The sequence below is a fragment of the Euprymna scolopes genome, chromosome 15, assembly GCF_053919585.1.
Source record: "Euprymna scolopes isolate OS-2025 chromosome 15, ASM5391958v1, whole genome shotgun sequence".
In the NCBI taxonomy this organism is placed as follows: Eukaryota; Metazoa; Mollusca; class Cephalopoda; order Sepiida; family Sepiolidae; genus Euprymna; species Euprymna scolopes.
In genome coordinates, this window is record NC_136496.1 from 98024862 (window position 1) to 98042791 (window position 17930).

Genomic DNA, 17930 nt, shown 5'->3' on the forward strand with positions numbered 1-17930 from the left:
CTTAAGGCAATGAACAGTTTGTTTACCTAACTTACAATACAAAAAAAATTTTAACAGTTTTGTCTATATAGCTAATAAAGAAATTGTTTATTTCCTAATTTAATGTAGCAAAAAAGGTCTTCCTGATTTAATTGAAAAAAAAAATTAAGATGCTTTCTAAAAGTGAAATTGCCTAATTGTCCGGTTTTGTAAAATAATGTATATTGTCGGAACATTATACAAAAACGCTTCAATTTCTACTGACAACTTGTTATAACAACCAAAAACAAAAAAGTTTGTAATTAATGAGAGTTTAGGCTAGATAAGAACATTCCAAATGAAGTGTTTAGTATGTAGGAAAATTCTGAATAGACATACGTATCTGTTGTCTGTGTAGAAATGTGTGTAACAGTGTGTAAGTTCAGTAGGCTAACAGCATTGAGTGTGCGTATTCCTTTGCTTAATCAGTGTGAGAATATATGCGTGAACTTGTAAGTGGGCTCATGAATGTTTCTTGTTGCTTGAGCCATGTCATTCTTACTCTGTGCATAATCTCTGAGAGAGAATGAAAGAGAAAGCTGTGTGTTTTTTTTTTATATTATGTATGAAATAAAAACATGCGGAGGTGAATATTTCGGCGCTACTGATTAGCTGAAAAAAGCTGTCGATGCGTGACCTTGTGCATAAGAAAGTTCATGAATGTTTTTTCTTTTAAATATTCTATTGGGTCACTATTTATCAAGGCTCCGTTGCCACGCGAGCATAAGCGTTTATTTTGCTTCATGTTTTGTTTATGATCTATGTGCGTTCGGCCTAGCGAACAAGTCTGGTGTATAAGAACGTACTCTGTAAATTAGCTATGAGAGAAAATCGAAGTGAAAAATTAAGCTGTGTGTTTGATTTTTTATACTGTACATGAAATTGAAACATGCGAAGGTGAATATTTAGGCGCTTTTAATTATCTTGAATACTGCTGATTAAGATATAATATGTGTGCTAATAATGTTATTTGTGTCTGTATATAATTATAAAACTGCTGGCTATTTCAGTGTTTTCGTGTTACATGAACGTAACTTTCATCGTTTTGAGAACATAAACTCAAAAACCTCTCCAATTCTGCAAATAAGAAAATAAGCGTAAAAATGAATTAACTTATTTTTTTACGTTTTCTAATTTGTTTATTTTTTAAAATTTATTTCTAAATTATTGAAAAAATATTTCTTGCTTATTTTCTTCTTTCCATAACAAATTTTCGTGTATATTCTCAAAGTAGCAAAAAAAGAGAAAAAGATGGGTATAAGAATCACCCTTACACGAAAAATAGTTTCACAGAGCACTGAGACATAAGAATAATCTCTGTTAAAATTGTTGGAAAACAATTTACATATACGTTCAGATAAAAATCAATATTGAAAAGAAATATTGTTGCAAAAAATTTATCATTAATTTCCCATAATTCGGGTTAAGAAAAGTTATCTCCCTTGATATGAAATGCTGCAACCTAAAATTTAAGCATGGCTTGCGTTTCTGTAATATAATTCTAAAGTTAACCGCATGTTAAAAAACTAGAAACTAAAGTTTTAAAATCCGAATAAAAAGATGTTTTTTATCGAAATTCATCAAGATCACGACAATTATGCAAACTGACAATTGGAATATCTAAAGAGAAAAAAAATAACAAAGAGCTTCCTTCATGGCGTTGCTATTGTGAAGAATTACGTGTTCCGTTATTTAATTTTTGTGTGGGATTGATGATATAATTCGAAGAGGTATCGATACTGTATTTAATTTATAAGTTTTTGGAGGATCCATTTGTTCAATGAATAAACATCTGCAAAGACTTGTGAGCTGCTTACAGAACCCTTGCAGGCAGGACGTCCGAAACTGAAGATCCCAACCACTTCCCAGAATCCGTGCTGATTTCGACACGCCAGGGCACCACCACTGTCACCCTGAAAAACAAAGCAGAAGTGATTTAGATACGATGTACATTTAAGTTTATGTGTTTATTATTTTGTTTTGTTTCCTATCAGTAATTAACACCATAACAAGTCAAGGCATTTCATCACTTTTCACGTAAATTTAAAGAAGAAGATTACTTCTTGGTGACTAATCTAATTTCACTAAGGTGAAAAAGTCCAATTTTACCCATTTTAACATGAATTATTGTAAAATTAGGTCATACCGTCCACTAAAACAGCACATTTTTAACTGATTACATTATTTAAAAAAGTAGTATTTGTTAAATTTATTTGCAGAATATTTAGCTGATAAGTTCTTCTTACGGTAATAAGACAGAAAATATTTATTGTGAAAAGAATTAAATTGCTACAATTTTAAATAAATAGTAAAAGAAGAGATATTTTCGTTTATTTATTTTACGGGATTCTAGGCAGAAGCCAGCACTGCACCGACTATCCAATAATATATATATATATATATATATATATATATATATATATATATATATATATAATATAATATATATATATATATATATATATATATATATATAAATGTTTAGAGGTACAGAATTTATATATAGTTTAAAAAATAATAGGCGGAAGTTTCTCGAGAGCTCTTTCGGCTATCATCTCGTCAGGAGAAAATCGATAGCGAACAAAATAATATTGTGTCGAAAAATAAAGAGTTTTATTTAACTATCTTCGGAAGAGGTACACACAACAGCAAATAGAAATATGTAGCAATATTGTACTAATATTGTACGATTAAGGAGTAGAATTAGATCTACCAATCTCTCCTTAGCTTTTTTGCGTTCTTGTCTGGAACAAGATGTGGCCCCAGTGTACATTAGTAAACGTATTGCTGCATCTAGAGTCAAACCAAATTTATCTATGGAGCGTGCGTTTATACGTGACGACATTAATAAGTTGACGGAGAAGCTTGAGGCGTATATTAGTAATCGTCATCAAGTCTGGTCCGTAGTGAAGGGGTTCCTGTCCTTTTTTGACTTTTTCCGTTTTTGCAAGTATTTATCTATTGGTGATCAATTTGCTAGGCAAAATGCTTCCAAAGACAATAGTAAACAACTTGCTCTTCTGGTTCGCAGAAGATATGGATGTGAACCCATTAATGGAAGCAAACATATTTTCAATTTTTCAAAAACTGTTCTTACAGAAATTGAAAATAGAGTTTAGTCTAGGGTTTTAGATTTTTGTATTCCCCCTAGGAGTATAAATAGAGAGAGAACACTTTCTGCCTTTGAAGTTTTGTTCTCTCAACTTAGACATAATGTGCCGAATTATCCGGAAAAAATTGTTGGGATGAAATCTAATTTAGTTGCCTTAGCTCACCGATATAGTAACATTCCTGTCGATCATAGCGACTTTGTCTGAAACATAACGCAATTTAAGACTATGAAAGCCTTAAAGTCTAATACTGATATTTATATGTGTAAACCAGACAAAGGTGCAGGAGTGGTGATTTTAGATAAATCGGACTACGTTGAGAAAATGGCAGTTATTCTCAATGATGTTTCGAAATTCCGTAAACTCGGCCCTGTCGAGTTGATGAATAATACTTGCAAGAACGAGGCTAAAATGCAAAGACGTCTACTTGCATTATTTAAAAAGAAGGTTTTTTTGCAAGGATGTCTATGACAGGATCAGGCCCTCTGGGTCACAACGTCCCAGAATGTATGGTCTCCCCAAAATCCATAAGCAAGGTGTTCCACTGAGACCTATTTTATCAATGGTTGGTTCAGCACAACATTCTTTGGCTCAGTGGCTTGTGGAAATTCTGCAACCTGTGCGCGAGTTATACACCACGCATTGTATCCCAGATTCTTTTCGGTTCGTTGATTGTGTACGTGGGCTGGATTCAAATGCAGAGACGTCTTTTATGTGCTCATTTGATGTCTCTAGTCTCTTTACCAACATACCGTTGGATGAGGCCATACGCATATATACCGACGCTCTATATGATGGTCGCCTGACTGCTCCACGGTTTTCTAAAGAGATTCTTATTGAACTCATTTTAATGTGTACTAAATCCGTGGAGTTTAGTTTTTGTGATATTATGTACTGTCAGGTTGACGGGGTTTCAATGGGGAGTCCGTTGGCCCCAACTTTAGCGGATATTTTCGTCGGGTACCATGAATCCGTTATGTTTAATTCTACAACTAAACCCACTGCATATTTCAGATATGTTGACGACACTTTTGCTATTTTTCCATCGCAAAGTGAAGTGTCGATATTTTTTAATAGGTCGAATTCTTTACATGGGGCTCTTAAGTTCACTATGGAAAGTGAGAAGGACAATTCGCTTCCTTTCTTGGATGTTCTTGTCGAACGCTCAAGGGGGGGGGCTTTCTCACTACAATTTATAGAAAGCCGACATTTACTGGCCTATATGTGAACTGGTTGTCTTTTTACCTAAATCACGTAAAGTCGGCCTAATTAATACTTTGGTACATAGAGCCCTCATGATTTGTTCGCCTAACAGATTAGATGTTGAACTCGATAAGATCAGGGAAATATTCATCAATAATGGTTATCCTGTTGACCTTATTGATGACTGTATTTTCAAAAAGGTGGCGGATTTTAAATCCCCTAAAAAGTTTGGACCCTTGAAATGCCCGGTTTATTTGAAATTACCGTGGATTGGGGAGGGGAGTAATAGAATTTCCAAACAGATTCGAAGAAGTATTTACGACTGCTTCAATTCTGTGTCCTTGCGTTTGGTATATACTACGAGACCTGCTTTTCCGTCTTTTCACAAGGATAGTTTGCCTTACATCCAAAATAGTAATATTGTATATCAGTTTAGATGCCAGTGCGATGCTGGTTATGTTGGGCGAACATCCTTGCACCTTTTGACTCGTATAAACCAGCATGTTCCATCGAAGATCAGACAAGGGAGGATGGGGTCTGGTGGTCTCCCTCCTTCTGCAGCCTTGGACTCTGTTATTGGCCAGCATTTGGTTGACAACCCGTGCTGTGCCGATAGATATAAAATAGATTGGTTCGAGGTGCTACATAGAACGGACTCCAAAAACCATTTAAAGATTTTGGAGTCTGTCTCTATTGCGGTGCGTCAACCTTCTTTGTGCCGGCAAAAAGAAACATCAAACGCATTGTTTCTCTTTGGGGAACTTTGAATCTTTTCTCCCGCTTTTTTTTCTTCTCCCTCGTTGTGCCAATATTTTAATCGTTTTTTAAACGTGAATAAATTTATTTAGTGTCCCCGTAATTTTGGCACATTTAATAAGTTCCCCATTAAAACTCTTTATTTTTCGACACAATATTATTTTGTTCGCTATCGATTTTCTCCTGACGAGATGATAGCCGAAAGAGCTCTCGAGAAACTTCCGCCTATTATTTTTAAAACTATATATATATATATATATATATATATATATATATATATATATATATATATATATATATATATAGCGACAGACAGACAGATAGAAAAAAATTTAAATATTAGATTCGGCCTAAAATAATGTGAAAAGTTCTGATATACCCTGAACCAAAACAAGCAAATTTAATAATATAAATAAGAAAATTTTAAAAAGCTAATAAACGGTTGTTTTTTGTTTTTTTCTTTTTTGTTATTTTTCTTCCAATCACAAAAAAACAACTCGCATTTTGTTTTTGTTTTGTTCAATCTCATTTTATCAAAATAAAAAATCCAGGACTGCATCGACTATCCAGTAATTTACAAGGGATACAGTATAGAAAAAAATTAAAGTCAGTAAGATAGTGGATAAATAGATGATAGAATAAGAGAATTAAAAATATAAAAGAGTGTGAGATAAATAACTATAAAAAATATAAAAAAAAATTATAGAGTAATAATAAATAATAAAGGTATAAGAAATACACAATTATAAAATATAGGAGAATAAGAAATGACATAAAAAATAAGTAAAAAATATAAAAAGTCAAATAAAAAAATGAAATAAAACAAAATGAAAATACGACAACAAGGAAAATTTACAGTAGGAAAAAGTTCATATATATAATGTGTATATATATATATATATATATATATATATATATATATATATATATATATATATATATATATATATAGGGTGTCCATAAAGTTCGTGTGCACTTTAAAAATTTTATAACTTTATATTTGCGATAGAAATAATCTGTAAAAAATGTTATAAAGTTTCATGTATCTAATTTTAAGTATAGTTATTGAATAATTTTTCACCACAAAATTCGTAACAATTTTTAGATAAGTAAAAAATAAGTAAAAAATATTTTCTTTTGTTTTTCAGAATCAATTTGATCCCATGGCTTCAATTGAGGAAAAAGTAAACTGTATCCTTTGGTTGGCTGAATTGAAATCTACTATTGCTGTAAAAAGAAAGTTTAGAATTGAATACAATAAAAAAGCGCCTCATAGGAACACCATTATTAAATGGATGAAAAAATTTAAAGAGACAGTCTCTGTCCATGATAAACCACGGTCTGGAAGGCCATGTGTCAGAGACAAAAGTGTTGCTTCCATAGAAGAATCCTTTACTGCAAGCCCAAAAAAGTCTGTAAGACGGGCATCATTGGAGCTCGGGCTGCCAAAGTCTACTGTACATAAGATTATGCGGGGAAAACTTCATATGAAAGCTTACAAAATTCAATTACATCAACAGTTGTTAGAAGAGGATTATTATGTACGGCTAACTTTCTGTTATCAGTTCAATGAAAAAATTTGCAATGATGATGCATTTGTGAGTAATTTACTGTTTTCTGATGAAGGAACATTACACATTAGTGGCAAGGTCAACAGGCATAATTGCCGAATTTGGGGAACTGAAAACCCAAATGAAACTGTTGAACATGAAAGGGACTCTCTTAAAGTTAAAATGTGGGAATAAACCGAATCCTAGGGCCATATTTTTTTTTGAAGATCGTGTTATTAACAGTGACAGAATTCTTTTATTCCGCAACTTGAACAATTAAACTTTAAAGATGATACAGTGTTTCAACAAGATGGAGCTCCTTGTCACTTTGCTCGGCGTGTTAGACAGTTTCTAAATCAGGAATTTCCTAACAAATGGATCGGAAGGGGTGGACCATTTCATTGGCGGCCACGTTCGCCAGATTTGACTCCATTAGATTTTTTTATGGGGATATGTGAAAACAATTGTGTATGCAACCAAACCTAGTTCATTGGAAGATTTGAAAGCTAGAATGACTAATGTGATTTCAGGCATTACTATAAATCATTTGGCAAATGTTTTTCGTGAACTGCAAAATCGTATTACCCTTTGTATTGCTAATGATGGAGGGCATGTGGAAAGTTAAATAAAATTTCAATAAAAGCTTAAAAATATAGATTTACTTCTTTCAAATCCATTTTACAGATAATTTCTATTGTAAATACAAATAAAGTTATAATTTTTTTAAAGTGCACACGAACTTTATGAACAACCTATATATATATATATATTATATATATATATATATATATATATATATATATATATATATATATAGAGAGAGAGAGAGAGAGAGAGAGAGATTCAATTTGTCTTTACATTAGCAGTAATTTGTTGCTACACAGTCATGAGCATGTTTCTGTCTTCTAGTGTTTTGTAACTAGAGACCTCTTCAGGCAACAAACGCTTATTTACGAAAGCGGAATTCCGCTTTCGTAAATAAGCGTTTATTTGATTAAGAGGTCTCTAGTTACCAATCATTAGAAGACCGAACCATGCTCATTACTGTGTAGCAACAAACTGCTGCTTATGTAAAGACAAATTGAATCTCTCTCTCTCTCTCTCTCTCTATATATATATATATATATATATATATATATATATATATATATCTAGAAAACCGAAACATGCTCATGACTGTGTAGCAACAAATTGCTGTTTATGTAAAGACAAATTGAAAATGTAACTTGCTCTACTTCCGTATTGAGTACTCTTGTATTAACCTCGTTATATTTCATTGGTTACCCTACTTTTGAAAAATAGCAACATAATATATATATATATATAAAGCTGAATGTCTCTCTGTGTGTTTGGTCACGAATAGGCTCCTATATGGTTGATTATTTAAAAAAAACTGATTGCATATAATGATGGATAAAAACTGATTACATATAATGATCGAGATACAGGAATAGGTATATTTGATCCTACAGAACGGTGGTTCATTAAAATTGTGGGATCTGCGTTCGCGCCTGGTCCACAAAGTATAGAAATAAAAAATTAAAAAATTTAAAAAAAAAAACGTTTACAAGTGTTTTTGATGTAGATGTACATAAGAATATTTTTATAAGTATGTTTTAACTTATATAAGTATGTTTTAACTTATATTTTGATAAGTATGTTTTAACTTAAATAGGTATAATAAAATTGTGGGGGTCTGCGTTCGCGCCTGGCCTTCATAGAATGGAAATAGGCACAAACTTTAATAAAGACTTTTCATATATATCTGCGCAAGTATACTTTGATAATTATGTTTCAGTTTGAAGAAATATGGTATAATAATATTATGGGGTGTTCGTCCGCGCCTGACCTCCATAGAATGGAAATATGTCACAAAGTTTAATAAGGTTTTTAATATAGATCCACAGAATATTGTAATAATGTTTCAGTGTGAACAGGGATGGTATAATAAATTATGGGGTTTATCTATTTTATTTTTACTTTCATCATATTTTGCTTTGGTTTTGATACCCCCGAATTCGAAGCTATCTCTTTACAACCCTTCCTTTTCATAACCTATTATACTTTAATAAATCAGAATCCATTTTCTGTAGGCTGTTTTTGAACCCAGTCAACGACGGGTACTTTTGCTAGTATATATATATATATATATATATATATATATATATATATATATATATATATATATATATATATATATATATATAAAAGTAAAAATACCAGCGATGGTTGACGTTATGTTGTTTGAAAAAAGAAAAACCGAATAAATTTATAAAATGGTGATCAACGTTTCGTCCCCATTGCAGAGGGCATCTTCAGGATATTAAAAAAAAAATGCAGAAAAAGAAAACGATCATAGACCATACGTAAGTGAAAAAGGAGACAGTGTTAGAATCCTACCCATATCGGGAAGGAAACTACAAATGTGTGTGTGGGGGGAAGGTTGGATTGTTCAATGCCTATATATATATACACTTTTACATTATACAATAATAATAATAAAAAATAATCCAGGTTGATATAGAAAACAACTTGAAATGTCCTCAGGACTCTAATAGTAATTCATATAGTAATAAAAAAGTTAACAACATCCATACAACTAATATCTATAATCCTAAAAAATTTGTGTGTATTGATATTCATATTAAAACACCCTTTATTTATTAGTATTTATTTGCTTTCCCACTAAATGTGACATGAGGTCGTTTTAAAAGTAGGGTTAATCCAGCTCCCCGAAAAAAGGACAAAGGGGCACTCTGCTTGGGTCGAAATATAGTAATTGTCCCAGTATAGAGGGGTTTCTCTCCATTGAATGAGACAAATTACCTTAAGTACACTACCTGCAGACAGATACTACACTTTCATCTCGGTCCGAAGGCCAAGAACAACAGGGTATTTATTTGCTCCCCACTGAGCAAATTAGGCACAAGGCCGTTTTTAAATGAGGAAAGTGAAGGGTAAATGGAGACCAGCTTCTCGGTGAGTAGGGGAGCTGGATAATGACAATTGGCATGAAGGGTTTCCCCTACATTAAACAATAACTGATTGTAACAAAGGCAATGGTCTTATACGTGTGCCTATCACCACATATGGTCTTTGCTTGCAATATCTGCCGGGCCAGATACTACACTTTTATCCCTGCCAGAAGGCAAAGAACAATAGGGTATTTATTTGCTCCCCCACTGAGCAAATTAGGTACAAGGCCGATTTTTTATGTGAGGAGTGAAGGGGAAATGGGGACCAACTCCCCAGGTTGTAGGGGAGCTGGATAGGTACAACTGGTATGAAGGGTTTCCCCTACATTGACCAATAACGGATTGCCACAAGGGCAATGATCTTATATGTGGGTGTTTCCCCACATATGATCTTTGCTTGCAGTATCTGTCGGACAGATACTGCACTTTGATCCCGGCCCGGAGGCCAAGAACAACAGGCTATTTATTTGCTTCCCCCACCGAGCAAATTAGGCACTAGGCCGTTTTTTAATGTGAAGAGTGAAGGCGAAATGGGGACCAGCTCCCCCGGGAGTAGGGGAGCTGGATAGGTACAAGTGGTATGAAGGGTTTACCTTACATTGACCAATAACTTATATGCGGGGTTGGTATTTATTTTCTCCCGCACTGAGCAAATTAGGCACAAGGCCGATTTTTCATGTGATGAGTGAAGAGGAAATGGGGACCAACTCCCCGGGGAGTAGGGGAGCTGGATAGTGACAATTAGTATTGAGGGTTGCCCCTACATTGACCGAGGTCTTATATGTGGGGTGTCCCCCACATATGGTCTTTGCTTGCAGTATCTGTCGGACAGATACTACACTTTGATCCCGGTCCGAGGGCCAAGGACAAGGTATTTATTGCTCCCCCACCGAGAAAATTAGGCACAAGGCCGATTTTTAATGTGAGGAGTGAAGGGGAAATGGGGACCAACTTCCCGGGGAGTAGGGAGCTGGATAGTGACAATTGGTATGAAGAGTTGCCCCTACATTGATCAAAGCCTTATATGTTGGGTCGGCTCCCGCCTTTCGCGGCCCGGGCGACAAGATCAAAGTGTAGTATTTGTTCAGACAGATACTGCAAGCAAAGACCATATGTGGGGGTAACTCCACATATCAGACCTCGGTCAATGTAGGGGCAACCCTTCATACAACAGTTCCTATCCAGCTCCCATTTCCCACCTCACGGGAGCTTCTCTCTCCACATTAAAAAACGGCCTTGTGCCTAATTTGCTCAGTGGGGAAGCAAATGAATACATACTGCAAGCAAAGACCATATGTGGGGGTAACTCCACATCAGACCTTGGTGAATGTAGGGGCAACCCTTCATATCAATTGTCACTATCCAGTTCCCATTTCCCACCCATCGGGAGCTGGTCCCCTTTTGCCTCTCCCCTCCTTCTCTATCCACATTAAAAACGGCCTTGTGCCTAATTTGCTCAGTGGGGAAGCAAATAAATGCATACACTTTGATCCCAGCTCGAAGGCCAAGAATAACAGTTAGGTATGGAGCCGGTAGAGAGAAGTGAGGGTCGAGGGTCATTCTAAACTAAGAGCTAGGTCTGTGAGAAGATTGTATTATGTTCCTTATACTAAGACACTATCACCATAATACCTCATCTTACCATGGAGTTTATTTACTTTAAATCTCCCCAGCGTATGAGTCGGCTGTATATACACACTGGAAAATGAATATTTACATGTTAACAAAACCAAATCGTACGTAAAAACAAGAGGATTTTTTTAAAAAATAAAACTAAATGAAGGATGAGATGATGGGGCGGTGCAAACTAAGATACACCCAAAAAGAAAGAAAAATAAAACAACTAAACAAAATGCCTATGAGGGCGGGTTAGTATGGGCTCCTCCCAACCTATTTCTAAATATGGAGCGCCCACTGTCTTCCGGTCCCGAAGGTCGAAAGCAAGCAGGTCGTTCCCTAGTGGGGAATGGGGGACTTAGGGACAATATTTTGAAAACAAATTAGATAGGGATGGGCGACTTAGGGAATGGACGGCCTCTTCCAAGATAAATGTAAGTATAGGGGCAACAGACCGAGGACAAAACAAAGGGTGGACTGGGCACATTTGGAAGCTCTCCTAGTGCCGATGTAAAATAAAATCGGGGACAGGATCAACTATCATACTTGCCCTAGTCTAGCACCTAATAAAGTATTTTCCACTCGAAGTGGTTAAAACCTAACTATCCCTACTCTAACAAACTTTGCTCGGGGATGGGTTCCGTAGATTCTTAGCACCGCCTGACAAATACTACTAGAGTGGGAAAACAAACTTAAACCTAGCGCCTCGTCGGATGCACAAACTAGTGTTGTGCACCCATCTCCTATCAAAGTCTATGCGATGTAATCTTTTCCAAACGCATCTGATCTTATGCTTAAAGTAAGCGACCAGATCCTGACCCGAAATAGATTCAACCCATAGACAATGTTAAGACGTGTAACCCACATCACTAACCTAGCTACAGGTAGGATCGCGAGAAACACCAACCGTTTCTCCTCAGTATACGGTGGGTCCATGTTGTCGACGTAGTACGCCAAATCAAGTGGCACCAACCGCTCGTAGTCGATGTGAGCCGTTACCTCTCCGACGTACTCACAGAACCTCCGAACTCCGCTGCAAAGAAAAAAGGCGTAATCCCTTGTATCATCCTCATCATTTTTGTCCGGCTGGAGTCTAAGCCCGAACTACACACCGAGAATCTTTACCGGGCCATCCGTTCAGCCGAACCCATCTGGAAGCGAGTTTACCCCGGTCCAGGCGTCCAACCGCAGACCAACAGACTTGCTACGATTGACTATGGGCCCTGTGACACGTTCATACTCAGCGACCGCCTCCATCATCGCTTTAATATTGATCCTTCGCCCAACGAAAACGGTGAAATCATCAGTGTACGCAGACACCCTGGCGAACTTGCCGCTAGGTAGAGCTATGCCACGCAGGACTGGTCTAGCCACCTAGTTCCTTAATTTGCGAAGGAAGGGCTCCAACGCCAGGACATACAACAGACGCGACAGCGGACAACGCTGGCGCTCCAACCGAGAGACCCCAAAGGACTCCGACAACCTACCATTTACTTGTACCGCTACCGCAGGATCACGTACAGAACGGAAATCTACTTGCGGAAGTTCGGACCAAAGCCGGCGGTCTCCATAACAGATTCCAAGAAACCATGGTCGACCCTATCGAACGCTTTGGACTGATCTAAATTGATCAGCGCGGCTCCTGTGTCGTCTTCTAATCCCTCTATGATCGTGCGCACCAATTGCAAGTTGTTTTGAATCGATCTCCCCTTCACAGAACAAGTCTGATCCGGTTTGACCAAGTCGCCGATAACAACCTGCAGTCGGTTTGCAAGAACGCGGGACAAAATTTTCAACTCTGTGTTTAGCAGAGTGATGGGCCCATAATTATCTAAGTCCACCCCACCATGCCGCTCTATTTTCTTTAGAAGCGTGACCACTCCTTTGGTTACCTGTCCAGGGATGGATCCCTGAGCAAACCAGTGGTTAATCGCACCCGTCAGAAGAGGAACAAACATGGGCGGCAGCCTCAAATACAGTTCGTAGGGCAGACCATCGAGCCCTAGAGATTTGTTATAGCCAACCTGCTTCAACGCAGTAATAACCTCACGCTCCGTAACCATCCCATCACAGCTAGCTGCTCGGGCCGCAGTAAGGCGGGACGAGCCGGCTAAATAGCTGATAAACTCCTGGCCATGGAGTCTGGGTAGTTGGGCAAAGTGCTCCTCCAAATTTTGCTGAAAGTTATTGCAAATTTCTCGAGTCGATACGAGGAAATGTCCTTCCAGGTTTTTCACCTTCCACATGTACCTATCCGAGCCGCGTCTTAAGGCGGCCCTACGCTCAACAGTGTCAACGTTCACGGCTTCGTTAGAGACTGTTTAACCTAGCTCTAACTACTTGACCTTCGTAACGCTCGCTAGCCAAGCGCTGGAGGCCCCCTTAACTACTGCTATCTCTAGGGGATCCCCACTAGCCACCGCTCGGGTCAGCCTATCATCTAGGTGCCTTTTGGTCCGTGCCCTAGTTAACGCGAGGCGTTGGCTATATTGGACGCAAAAAGAGCCTAATGGTAGCCTTAAGTCTAACCCACCAGCTACTCCCGGTAACCGCCCTCATTAACTCCCGCTGAATTAGTGATGTCAGCTGTTCCCGAAAGTCGTTCATCTCCAGTAAGAAGGCGTTCAACTTCCAGTAGCCAGCCAACCTAGGCCTATTACCTACTCTCAAACGGGCCATTACTAATTTATGGTCCGAATGACCTAGCCAGTGGAACGTGGGACAAGGTAAGAAATCCATATCGCCTCTTCTAACTAACATCCTATCAAATCAGGTACTTGAACAGGAGGCCTCACTTTTTTGCCACGTCCACATCTCCCTCCCCGGGTAATCCAAACGGAATCTGTCGACAAGATCGCACGAGGCCATCAAGTCAGACAGGCTGCTTTCACACCTCTCCGACCCTCTATCCCCCCCGATCATATCTATCTTGGAGTCCAGGATGACATTCCAGTTCCCCATTAAAACTACCCGCTCCGGACCCGCCGATAGGAACACCTCCACTTGCCGAAAAAAGGAAACCCTCTCCCCAGCAATATTGGGTGCGTAAACAGCCAAAATCCGGAACCTACTGCTTTTAACGGCAACAGCGACCACGATCAGCCTTCCATGAGCGTCCGTGTGAACTACATTAACCATCGCAGCTAGGGTGCGACTCTCTAGCACAGAAACCCCACGACTACGGGAATTGCCATATGCTGAATAAACGTCAAAGTCGTTCACCAGCACATCGCAATCCCCGGGCCCAACACAGTGGGTCTCCTGTATCACAGCTATATCTTCCTCAAGAGCCACGAGATCTCTCAGCACCCGAGCAGCCTTGTTTTGGGATCTCATGCCTCTCGCATTTAAACTAGCTATGTTTAAAGTTGTTGTCATAATTCCCTAACTAGTAATATTCGTCTATCACGGGTTTAAAGTTCTCGGGGGTAAGGACGCCAAAGGTCTGACCGATGCTGCCAGTTAACAACTCCGTTGTGAACTGACCTCCTCGGACCAGACCTCCCATGTCCAGGGGAAATGTTAACTTTAAAACTCTATAAAGGGAGGGGTGAACATATAATGGGACACTTCCCTCACACTTTGCGTCTATTGCTCTCAACGAAGGATGCTCATCTTCTACAAGCTTCAGCCCTGGCATCGCTTCTTTGGCTTCTTTCAGCATCCTCCACATGGCTTGCCCCCTTTTCTTTTCGGACAAAAGTTATTAATAGGGGAGCCTCGCGAAAGTTTCTCGGGTCTTCCACTTCTTTCCCCTCAATTTCTTCAGCTGCTTTAAACTCCTTCTCTAGCTGCCGCTCAGATCCGTTTGCAGCTGCGCTATGTCCACTTCACATACTCTCTATCCAGGCAAGAATGGCCGCTTTCTGGTCCTCTCGTTCCTGACCGGCGTTCCTGAAGAGGTAGTGGTCTCTCCTTTTTCCTCTTTTTCTGCCATTTCTATTTCAGGAGCCTCTTCCTCAGGCGTAGGTGTAGGGGTGGTACAACGGGGAGGGGAATTCTGCCCATCTGGAGGAAGGGGTTGGGGTTGTGGTTGAGCAGAGTTTGTTTGGTCTTCTTTTACTTTTTTGTTTTGACCCATCGTTGTCTTAGTCTCGTCTACGGCTTCTCTTGCCTCTTCTTCTGATTCCAAAGCCAACTTTCGCTTTACTCCCCCTTTTTCTTCTCTTGCTGCTTTACCGGCCGATTCTCCTTTCCTTTCCTGACCACTGTGCTCCTGCTTGTGGCCTTATCCTTGCCGGGATATTCCACGAGCATAGCCATCATCTTTTCCTTGATTACGCCCGTGATCCCTTTGTTTTTGATCTAGCATCACCAGCGAAATTATCCTGGTTCTTAAACTTTCCAATGTTCCTGGAACTAATTTAATTACATTTCCCTCGGTCAGGGGCTTGTATTTTTCCTGAAAAAGCTGACGGTACTCTTCCAGGGATTTCTTTCCTTTTGGGCCCCAGCTTCTGTTCTTTTCCGGGCTTTTCTCTTCTGCCGTCGCGACTGGTTTAGCCTGCTTCAGCTTGGGCCATTCTGCCTTCTTCAGCTTTGTACTTCCAGCTTGGTCTTTCTGCCTTGCCTTTGAAAAGTTTAGGGATCTCCACTTCTTCAGTAGCTGCTCACTTTTCTGTGGATGGCTACCTGCTGATCTCACCACCCTTAGACACTCCCCGCTGTCTGGCAGTATCGGCACCTTTCATGGACCTCCTGTCGTGTCCGTGACATACTTGAACCACGCATTTCTGGTCTCCTCTTCTGTGTAGGCTATCACCGTGCTTTGTGTTAGCCCTGCAAAAGCCCAGGGGTTGAGAAAATCCTCGAATGGCTCTGCTTCAATTCCGCTGTTAGATGTCGTCTCCTCTTCCATGGACAGCTGACGTGTGTTATCACTGGATGTTGGCGGCCGCGGAGTGTCACTAGGTGTGTCAATCTTCCCTTTGAACTTTGCTCCTGGACCCACCCCTTCTGGCTTGGCTGTAGGTGCTGGTGAGTCATCAACCCTCAGTAAAAGGGTACACGGCTTGGATCCCTCCACGATGTACACAGGTGGTGAGGGTGAATAATCGGAACTTGTTCATGGTGCCCCGGATGTGGCATCCCCCATCTCGTATACGAACACTGTGGGCGATGTGGTTGCCCTCAGAACTGGGGTACCACCTGATGTGGTACTCCCTGAAACAATCTCTGGGGTACAACACCCGGCGGTACCCCGCCACGAACATTGGAGCACCACCGGGTGTGGTGCCCCCGAACCGATCACTGGGGTACTACCGGGTGTGGTACCCCCCGCCAAGAACACTGGATCACCACCGGGTGTGGTGCCCCCCGACACGGTCCCTACACCAGGGGCGTTCCCCATGGTGGCAGAGGCAGAGGCCTGCCCCCTCTAGTTGTTAGCCCAGTCCCCTTCTCCGACTCGCCGATTTGAAAACTAGGGGGACCTTCGCTTAAAAAGGCACGTCAGTTTCCCCTAGCCCAGCCGGCTGCTTAAGTCGGATCCAGACAATGGACTATCTGTAACAAAATAGAAAAAACAGTTAGTGGTAACAAAAACAATGCCCTAAGGACCACTCATCCAAAGTATGGGGTCGGTCCTTTGAGGCCAAACAAGAAAATCTCTTGAACTTGACCAAGGATTGGTCAAGTTGGCGGTCGCTAGTCTTTGAAAAAGAGAAGGCCTAGTATACTGAGAACAGATGCTACACTTTGATCTTGGTTCAAAAGGCCAAGAACAACAGGGTATTTATTTGCTCCCCCATCGTGCAAATTAGGCACAAGGCCGATTTTTAATGTGAAGAGTGAAGGGGAAATGGGGACCAACTCCCCGGGGAGTAGGGGAGCTGGATAGTAACAATTGGTATGAAGGGTTGCCCCTACATTGACCAAGGTCTTATATGTGAGGTTTCCCCCCACATATGGTCTTTGCTTGCAGTATCTGCCGGAACAGATACAACACTTTGATCCCGGCCCGAAGGTCAAGAACAACAGAAAAAAGGCAAGCCTCTTTTCTATTTATTTAAAAAGAAAATACTACTTTGTTATATATGGATCATGGAATTGCATTCATCTGCAAAAGATCTAGCTCATTTGCATATTCTTTTAAAAATTCATTTTCAATAATTCTGTTTTAGTTTTTTCGGTTTTCTTATGGGATGATTCTACATAATTAATACTTGCATAATATTTGCGTAAAAAGTTTATCGTAACCACAAACCTCTTTCCGTATATACATTTATGTATGCGTGTATACATTTGTTTAAATGAGTTTGCTACCAAACTCCTCTGTCAATTTTTAGTCTACAGACATTAACATAGTATATAAATTATACAGACCCATGTAAAACTTTATATTTGGGGTTTAGCCGGAGAACACCAGTGTAAAAGTGTGAAAATTAAAGAAATGAAATTTGCCAGGTGAAGGTCGATCGACGGCATTGTGAATATGCATGCGTAACGTAATAGGTATTGGTTCATGTTTTAATTTTTAGCCTTGTAGCAAATAGAATTTAACGTTAAAGGAAAAGGAAATCGTAAACTTTACGTTTGGTTGTCGATCCATAGAAGATTACATAGAAGATTAACATAGAAGATTACATAGAAGATCAACATAGAAGATTACATAGAAGATTAACATAGAAAACTACATAGAAGATTAACATAGAAGACTGCATGGAAGATTATATACAAGATTAACATAGAAGATTAACATA

General features: G+C 39.2%; 1 protein-coding gene across 5 annotated transcripts in view; it reads right to left on the minus strand.

Annotated features, from left to right (window-relative positions):
• Nucleotides 1–543: 543 nt before the first annotated feature.
• Nucleotides 544–17930, minus strand: part of LOC145294024 (MAM and LDL-receptor class A domain-containing protein 2-like) — a 319308-nt gene continuing 301921 nt past the window's right edge. For all 5 annotated transcript variants that reach the window (XM_080140991.1, XM_080140990.1, XM_080140987.1 and 2 more), the window contains one exon: nucleotides 544–1931. In XM_080140991.1, the coding sequence (XP_079997117.1) occupies nucleotides 1764–1931 (168 nt within the window). In that variant the 3' untranslated portion in view covers nucleotides 544–1763. The remainder of the gene's footprint in view (nucleotides 1932–17930) is intronic.